The sequence below is a fragment of the Drosophila hydei genome, unplaced genomic scaffold, assembly GCF_003285905.1.
Source record: "Drosophila hydei strain 15085-1641.00,03,60 unplaced genomic scaffold, DhydRS2 tig00000149-arrow-pilon, whole genome shotgun sequence".
NCBI lineage: Eukaryota > Metazoa > Arthropoda > Insecta > Diptera > Drosophilidae > Drosophila > Drosophila hydei.
The window spans coordinates 4,491,810-4,500,609 of record NW_022045678.1 but is presented as its reverse complement, the minus strand read 5'-3'; the positions used below and the strand labels follow the sequence as shown (position 1 = coordinate 4,500,609).

The 8,800-nt window shown below is 37.6% G+C and overlaps 2 protein-coding genes across 3 annotated transcripts; one reads left to right on the top strand and one right to left on the bottom strand.

The window, feature by feature from the left end:
* Positions 1–3,425: 3,425 nt before the first annotated feature.
* On the bottom strand, positions 3,426–5,491 carry LOC111592600 (DNA fragmentation factor subunit beta). 2 transcript variants are annotated; one of them, XM_023304925.2, is made up of 4 exons: positions 5,394–5,447; positions 5,117–5,338; positions 4,656–4,779; positions 3,426–4,591 (listed from the first exon to the last, which is right to left on the bottom strand). In XM_023304925.2, exons 2-4 carry the CDS (start codon positions 5,336–5,338, stop codon positions 3,603–3,605), a joined length of 1,335 nt encoding a protein of 444 aa, XP_023160693.2. In that variant the 5' UTR covers positions 5,394–5,447; the 3' UTR covers positions 3,426–3,602. The 2 variants fall into 2 exon arrangements, with proteins under 2 accessions (XP_023160693.2, XP_023160692.2); XM_023304924.2 differs by having other exon boundaries at positions 3,439–4,591; positions 5,402–5,491.
* A 275-nt stretch (positions 5,492–5,766) lies between these two features.
* Positions 5,767–8,799, top strand: LOC111592560 (UV radiation resistance-associated gene protein). The gene is made up of 5 exons (XM_023304858.2): positions 5,767–6,285; positions 6,368–7,277; positions 7,339–7,661; positions 7,729–8,139; positions 8,360–8,799. Exons 1-5 carry the CDS (start codon positions 5,909–5,911, stop codon positions 8,472–8,474), a joined length of 2,136 nt encoding a protein of 711 aa, XP_023160626.2. The 5' UTR covers positions 5,767–5,908; the 3' UTR covers positions 8,475–8,799.
* The last annotated feature ends 1 nt before the right edge of the window (position 8,800 follows it).

Below are 8,800 nucleotides of genomic sequence, written 5' to 3'. Positions count from 1 at the left end.
AACAATAATCAAAAAAAAAAAAAAACAATTTCATCAACTCAATGATTTTGTAAAACTCGTTCAAAATCCTAAGGTACCTAAAAAATTCAATTAAAATGTATATCCTATCCCAAAATTTAAACTAATTTTTTCTTTAATGTTTTTTTCTCATTATATACTATATATTTGAAATTTGCCCACTATCTATTCTATATGTATTTCTTTTATTTTTGCCGCTATTTGATTCTTTTTTTAATTATGTGTGCCGTATTTCCTAATTATTTGCGACAAATATTTGCGATAGTCACATTTTGTACCTGAATCTAAGTATAGCTAAATAAAATACAAAAGTAATATTGAAAATGAAACCCAATTAACCAGGTTTGTATATAAATAATGTTACACAATTAACACCCATCTAAATATTCAGTAGAGCTGCCCAATACATTAACCTCATCTAGATGTTACGTAGCATTCGAAACATTTCTAAATCCAACTTTAACTAAGCCCAAAAAGGAAAAAAATAAACATGGACAAAATGTCTTATCGCAAATATTTTTTTGTGTCTTTCCAAAAACAAATTTTTTGATTTAACGAATTTTGGAGAGCAAACTCCACCTTGAACAAGATGCTGAACAACGAATGAAGATTTTTAGTGTAACAATGAAAAACCATTAAAAATAAAAACATCAACTATTGAAAATTGTACAAAATAAAAAGTCGTTCGTAATATTAACCATTCATGAGTTTACAATACATAATTGAATGTTTCTTTTCTTATACTTGATTAACTTGTTTTTTTCTTTTACACACAATTAAAAAATATATATTCTTAACAAAATAATTAATCGTTTATTATGATGACAATGAGTATGAATGGCTTTTTACCTAAAAATTCCACAAAAAAAAACAAACAAAATTTATAAAAGAAAATATTTAAAACAATTAAGGTGAAGTTTCCTCTCAAAGTTCTGTTGGCTGCTTTTGTTTTTTTTTGCTATTTATTTTATTTTTGGTTTGCACTGCTGCAAGTTACAAATTTTTATTTTTCCGCTTCATTTATATGTAACTGTTTTGTTTTATTTTCTCCCATGTCTGGCCTGCGGATATATAATTATATATATCATAAAAGTTTAACAAACTAAGCAAAAAGACGCAGACAAAGAACTTTCCACAACGTATTGTTAGCTTTATTCGTATATGTTTTTATGTAATTAAAATTAACAATTTTCATTAATTATCTGTTTTACTTTGTATTTCAGGACCGGGACAATCGGATCTATAATTATTTCTCATAGCCATAGAAATCAATTATAGCTGACAACAGACTACAGCAAACGATGCAATTTAATGCACTTGTCCCTAGCTTAAGTACCAGCAAATACTTAGGAACGGCAAAGTAAACAAATCAAAAAGATGTTTAACTTGGGAACAGTTTTTATTAGTGAAATTTCTTAAAACTAACTTTAGCATTGTAGTTGAGATGAAAACGTATTTTTAAATATTTTTTTCAATTGTTAAACGCGATTTGGTAGCAGCACTAAAAAACAAAATAATCTCTAACACAACTTACGAACTCTATTAGCGAAGCGAAGCGAATCATTACTAACCCTAACTCTTAAGCCGAGAGAATGAATTAATCCTGAGATAACAAAACGAAACGAAAAGAAAATCAACGCAATCGACAAATCATCAAAATGTATCCGGATAATACGAAAGCGCATCCTGAAAACGATTCATAATATTAATAATAATAAAATGAAAAATAAATACTTCAGTCTAAGAGTTTCTTTCTGTGTGTCGCCTTCACCCAGCAGCAATTTGATTTGAATAGTTTCTCATTTCTTTCATTTTAACAACAGACTCCTTGTCAATGTCATAGCTTTTTATACAAAAGATATATACATACATATGGTATTCGTATGCATACGAGTGTGTTATCAAATCTATTTGACTACTATTATTATTTTATACTCATATCTATTTTTGTGTTGTATAATTTTTTATGCAGTGACATTTAAGTAAATAAAAAAATATTTAAAAAATAAATTGACCAAATGTTTGGGTGGGAAAGGTCTTTTAATACGCTAAACTTTTTCGTTGAGTATGAAATTATTATTAACATAGTATTAACAGCCGCTATTTGATCATACTATTTAACAGCACTCTCTAAACAGACACTGTTAAAGAAGTTAGTAGTGAAGGCCGAAAATGTTTATCTGTACATATGATAATGCTGAATCATTAAGAAATTTAATACTATTTCAGGATGCAATTTTTGATTATCATTTGAATAAATTTAACTAATATTCCTGTTATTACCCATCGTTGGTTAAATAGGCACTGTCAGTTATATTTCGAATTCAGAAAACTTAAAATAAAAAATATGTGATTATCTTTTGCATATTTACCAGAGCATTCATTTAATTGCTTTAGGCCATCAACCAGAAATATAATCTTCAGCCCACCTTTCATTATAAAACAGGCCTTAAGCTATATACCTTCGCCTAAGCTTCCACAATATTTTCCCTCGTCGCCCATAAAGAAGTGATTGGACTGTGCACATCACATTCCATTGTTAAGGTCCTTAAAACTTTAATTGCTTGAACTTCATAGCTGTTTCTTTGCGGATGCAGCATGTTGATGTCCCTTGGCTTCTATTTAATTTAGGGTTCAGTATAAATGTTTTTGACCTCTAAGTTCATCTAATTTACATTATTGTAAATTATTGATTTTTATATGAGGCAGTCAAATATGGTACCAATAACTTATTTAATATCATCACACATCATATATTATAATAAACCTTCAATTTTCAATTTGGAATAAAGATATATATATATTTCAATAGATACATTTCATTTTTATTTTAATCTTCAGAGGTACAGAGAAGCCGAGCGTAGCAAAACTGTTATACTTGTATGTAGTTACAAATGTATTTAGGTACATGAGCTTCAATTTATTCTAGGTTATTTTATATTACATTTATGTATATGTATGTGTTCATAGTGTATTTATATGTATATTTAAGTTGTATTCATATTGCACTTAAACAATAACATATACTCAGTAAATCCACTACTTTATTATACGCTGTTAAGATAGGACCAATTATATTATTTATGCAATTATAATTGTATATATATATTTATCCAGTTATGCAGTTGGTTTGATATATTTTGAGTTAACATTATCTTAAAATGGACGTGTTGAACAAAGCAACGGGCAATATACCTGCTCAAAACTCATCTACACGCAGACTACAATTAACAACATTTAAAGCTAACTCATACATGTATATAAATATATACATATATGTAAATTGTATATAGGGCATGCAGATCAACTTTTCCTCGTATTAAATGCATAAATACGTCAATTATTATAACACTAAACTTTGATAGTTAACTTTGAGATACTTGAGATTTGTACAATTTGACATTGAGTTAACCCAGTTAACAACTGTTAAAATCATATGTTGATATATACACAGCTTAGCTTGGCACATATTTTAAAGTCCGAAGCCTTGATTAAGCAGTTCGCAATATTATATATAAGATAAAAGTATATAATTATTGTATATTATATTGCTTTAGTATATAGCTATTTGAAGCATTATGTTCCTAGGAAGTTTTGTCCGACGTTTGCAAATCCATGAGCTCTTGTACAATGCGATATTCGTGACAATCAGCGCATAGGAGGCGGCCATTGGACTGATTGGAGCGTTGCACTTTCTCATGGCATACAATGTGGACCAATTTGAGGTTCTTTAGCGAGAATATCTCTAGAAAATATTCTAGCACAGAGATGTCCACAATGCGTTTGTTATGCAATGCACATTTGCGCTGGGGCTGTGTCACCAGCTCTTGAACATTGGCCACCAACGCCGGCAAAATGGTGCGGCACAGCTCGATTTGATGATCAAGATTCCATACTTGAAACAATATGAGATTCTCCCGTGAAGCATATGGATTTATAGTGTGCTGCAATGAACAGTAATTGCCATTGTCCGAGTAGGCGCCTTGGCAATAGAAGTCACCAAGGTCCGTACACAGCGAAACGGACCATTCATCAAGTATGCCATGTCGCGACGCATAATCTTTTATGATTTGCCGCAGCCGTTTATTGGGCACGCTTGCCGCATCGGGATGTTCCTCTTCTATATGCTGCTGTAACACCTCATGCTTAAGCTCGCACTTTCGATTGAACATCATGGAAAAGTAATCGCAGCCTATGAGAAGATATCGAAATTGTTCTAGCACAGAGTTAATGATTTGCCTGGCCTTGGCGTTCTGTCTATACAGCGGATTACGCGTTAGTTCCTCCTTGGTCTTGTAATAGTAGCCACGCACACGTGTCTGAGCTCTAACGGCCATGGCCTCTTCCTTGGATTGAAAGCGTTCTTCGCTGCCCTCGAACCATTCTAAGTGCTCAGCCTTCAAGCTGAGATGCGCTTTGGTATTGTCCAAGGCTCGTCGCTGTTTTTGCTGCTCATATTCCGTAATCATGCGTCGAAACTTGTCCGGATGCTGCTCGATAAAGTCGTAGAAAATGTCTGCGACCTTCAAAAGCGGCGACTGTTGCCGCATTTTCTCGAATTCAAAATCTCCATCTGTTTTCAAATAGTATATAGGTTATTTAAATGAAACAATGTATTTTATGGTATAGTAGGTCACCCGTTGTGATGACTGCATCGGGTCCAGCCACAATGAAAAGAGTTTGGGCTGGCAAGCTGTTGAAATACTCATCGTCGGAGACTTCAAAGCCATCAATGGCTAGATAAACGTGCAACTCCTGCAGCTACAATATAATCAAACATAAAGGCCATGAAAAAGCTGTCCTTGACTTGTAATAAACTAGGCCCTGACCTAAGGGGAACTTGTGGTAGCAACAGGTGCCCTGCTTGTGATTTGTTTGCCTTTTTTGAGGCATGCGCATTGTGTGCACGAGAATTTTCTGACATTGAAGCGTGTAGAGCGCCAAACAAGGCGGAAGCCAACCAAAGGAAGCATTGGCCTTGAAATTTCATGGCCAGGGACGAGGGGAGGGGCAGAGTCAAATGTGCGTGGGTGTGGGCTGAAGTACTTTTTTTTATTGTGTAGCAACGCAATTTGCCAAAAAAATTTAAACCACTTACCGGAAATTTGAGCTGTGCTTTCGCCAGCAGCATTTCTAATGAATTGGCACCTATGCCGTATTTTCGTGTGCGTTCATTGTCTGTTATCTTATAGCCCAGCATTTTGGCAGGAGCTTTTAGGTTTTTATGTTTATCTGGATCCTTGTCTAGAGCTTGGTCCGCTTTGCTGCAGCTGCTGCGTGTGGACGGTGCCATAATTGTTTCCTTAATGTAGTTAAGCATCTAAAATTAATAAGCTTGTTAGTTTTTTTCACTTTGATTTCGAGTATTCGAATACAATAATACTTTGTTTGGAAAAACCTTGCAACAAGCTGCCTTTTACGCGCACGAATATAAACTTTTTTGACAGCGTTGCCAGTGTGGTGCAGTTTAACCATCAACGACAGTTCTGCGAAATTTATATTTAAAGGCTAGCTTAGCCAGATTTAATAAAACTATGGTGCTCACTAACGACTTAATGTTAAATACATAATGAATTAAAAGAAAAAGTTAAAACAGTTTTTAAGTTTCATTAACATAGTACATCAGCTAAAACTGAATGAATTTTAAAAAGCTAGGTTTTTTCAATGCGCCATTACGCATCACTAAGAGCCCAATTCACTGTTGGTGCTGCCAGTTAGTTGTAAATTGATGGAATACGGTCACACCATTTGCCGTTGTTCAGACAAAATCAGCTGTTTTTCCCAAAGTGTTGTTCAAAGTAAATTTTTTGCAGTAAATTTAAAAATAATTTAGTGTAGTTTTACTATGTCCAACGCCTATTACGCAGCGTAACGCTCAACGGAAGCCGCAATGCATTTGCGACCGCGTTGCCGCGAATGGCTGCCGCTGGCAACGCAACAATTGCGACTCCGCAACCTGGCGCGCATCCAAGGAGTAAACATTGAGTGCAGCCTCGATGCCGGCGAGGACATTGCCACGGAGGACTATGAACTGCTTGTCTACTACACACTGCATGCTGATAAGACTACTGAAGCGTTCTACACCAGCGAGGCATTGCCGCAGCGTCACCAACAGCAAAAGTGGGCGGAAATCTGTGCGGGTGACGCCGTCTGGCGCAAATCCAATGCGCAATGTGTCTGTGTCAAAGTCTGGGCACAGTATCAGCCGACCGCCCAGTGGCCAAATGGCCTAAACGAGACTGAGCAGACAACGGAGTCGACGCCAGGGTATGAATGAGTTGAATTGGATCATATATCGCTGTGTCGAATTTAGCTTATTGTTTATATCTCAATATGTCTAATTTTGCAGTGCGCAGCTGACGCAGCGCTTGGCCAATGTGCAGTTAACGCCTCACACGCTGCCACGACCACCGGAGTTATTATTTAGCTGGGGTGTTTACTTCTCCGGATTAATACCGCTGGCCCCGTTGGCGTTTGCCAATTGCAAAGCCAACTGTTTGATTTTTTATCTTAACGGCGAGCACTTTACCTCTCCAGCGCTGATTAGCGAGCAAGGTCTGCACGCTCAGCTGCATATGCAATACCAACGCTATGCCGACTATGACAATAATGAACGGAGTTCGAGCACTGATGGCATTAATTCGCCGCCTGTGAGTCGCAGCAGCAGCCCTGTGCTGCGTATGAGCACGATGCGCTACGTCCAGCTGGGCTGCCATCAGGCGAACATGCGACGCAGTTATAATTTGGAGAATCTGTTGATGCTGCAGCGGCGACAGCGAGATCAGCTCAAGAAGCTGGGTGACTTGGCGGAACTGAACACTGAAATCGCACGGCTCAGCGTACGATGTATAACTCGTAACGAGCTAAGGCTGAAGCCACGTACCACTTCAATCTCCGGCTCGTCGTATGGCAGTCTCCATTCGCAATATAATAATCATTCCATGGGGCGGGCGCTTAGCGTGCTGCTGGCCGAGCAACATGAGATATCGCCCATAACGCTCTACAGTGCTCAGCAACTGATGCAGCAGATCGAGACATTGCGCTGCAAACACCGTTTGCTACAGACTGAACGCTCTTCCTGCAAAGAGCGCAATGCAGGACAGCAAGAGAGCTTACAGCTACTGCGGGAGCAGCGAGAGGAACTACAGAGAAAGCTGCATAATCAGCGACTACGATTGGAGCAAGAGCGTCTGGAGTTCCGCACACAGCTGCCACAGCAGCATACCCAGCGTGAGCAGAAGCGTCAAGTCACACTGCAGGCAAGTATAATAGGAAAGCAAGACTTAAAATGTATTCATTTTCGCTTAATATATTAAACAGGTGGAGCGCCGCATGTCCACATTGGTGCTAGAACTACAAGAGATCTATAATATCAAGAGCTTGGGTGTGCAACAGTTTAGCATTTGTGGTATTGCCTTCCCCCACATGGAACAGTATATAAGTGAATCCCGACAGGCAGCCAATGCGCAACTGTTGGGCAATACCTCACCGCTGGCGGTGAGCGCGGCGCTTGGCTATGTGGCACATCTAGTACAGATGTTGGCCTTCATTATGGATCGCCCGCTACGCAATCCCATATTTTATGAGCCGTCGCGTGCTCGCATTGTCGACGAAATCAAAGAGCTCACCTATGCAACTCGAGAGTGAGCTGTTCAATTAAATATCTGAATAATTCCAGGCATATATTAATGCTTTCTATTTCAATTGCAGATTTCCTTTGTATACGCGTTCTATTCTGCCATCTCAACAAACCAAGTACGCCATCTATTTGCTGCGGCAGAACATTTCACAGCTGTGCTATGATATTACGGGCCGCTGTGATATGCGCAACACATTTGGTAATCTGCTGGAGCTATTCGATACGCTGCGCCACATTGAGCGTACCCAACGCGATGAAATTGATAACGGCGAGAAACTATCCACGAGTGCGGGTAGACATGTAAATGGCTTGACCGCTGCTGTGGCTAACTCACAGCTATCGCAATCGCATTCATCAGTGGACATGAATCATGTTCCACTGCCAACAACGGCAAATGCAGCCAAAGAAGCATTACTACAGCATTTGCTGCCTTCGGGCGTGAGTCAAGCTCTGGCTATCGAGGGATATGCGTCAACGCAGCGGTATGACAAATTAAATATGCGTTGAAACGTATTTTTGGCTTAGATTTACAATTTGTACATTGTTCATTAGCATTTTGAAACTAGAATAACAAGTTTATATTTTAACTTAAAACGTTTTGTGAGTCAGTGCTGATAGGGTGATTAACAAATACTAAGATATTTATGCTCTATGTTTACATTATTTAGCCTATTTATATTCCATTCTGTTTACTACTTACAGCATCTGCCGCTCTGTGGGTTCCTATTCAGATGGCGAGGAAGATTTTCATCCCAGATTGGAACAGAACTATTCAAATTCAGACTCAAACATAACACTTCAAACGGAGCGCAGATAGAATACGCAGTTTATGCTGCGGAGCAATATAACCATATAATAAATATAATACGTATACATAATAATGCAAATATATATATTTATGTAAACTAACGTAAAGCCCTCAAGAAAATCAAAGCAACATATATAACCGTTGCGTTGCGTTGCGTTTTAGCAAAATTTTATTTTCATTAGACCGCTTTAAACGTATTATGTACTTGGAACACTCGTGTATGTATTTTTAAATTATAGACACTTTTGATGAGCGACAAAACAAACTGGTTTAATGTGTGCATATTTAGTTGTTTCTTTGATTAAGATCTCGTTGTAAATTCCCGTTCTATGTTT

What these genes read in the sequence shown, in the direction of transcription:
- LOC111592600 (XM_023304924.2), bottom strand. Translation starts at nt 5,338, where the DNA reads ATGCTTAACTACATTAAGGAAACAATTATGGCACCGTCCACACGCAGC. An exon ending in AAGCACAGCTCAAATTTCCG is followed by an intron (nt 4,780 to 5,116) that starts GTAAGTGGTTTA and finishes ATTATATTGTAG; the next exon opens with CTGCAGGAGTTGCACGTTTA. An exon ending in CGATGCAGTCATCACAACGG is followed by an intron (nt 4,592 to 4,655) that starts GTGACCTACTAT and finishes ATTTGAAAACAG; the next exon opens with ATGGAGATTTTGAATTCGAG.
- LOC111592560 (XM_023304858.2), top strand. Translation starts at nt 5,909, where the DNA reads ATGCATTTGCGACCGCGTTGCCGCGAATGGCTGCCGCTGGCAACGCAA. An exon ending in AGCGTCAAGTCACACTGCAG is followed by an intron (nt 7,278 to 7,338) that starts GCAAGTATAATA and finishes TATATTAAACAG; the next exon opens with GTGGAGCGCCGCATGTCCAC. An exon ending in GGATATGCGTCAACGCAGCG is followed by an intron (nt 8,140 to 8,359) that starts GTATGACAAATT and finishes TACTACTTACAG; the next exon opens with CATCTGCCGCTCTGTGGGTT.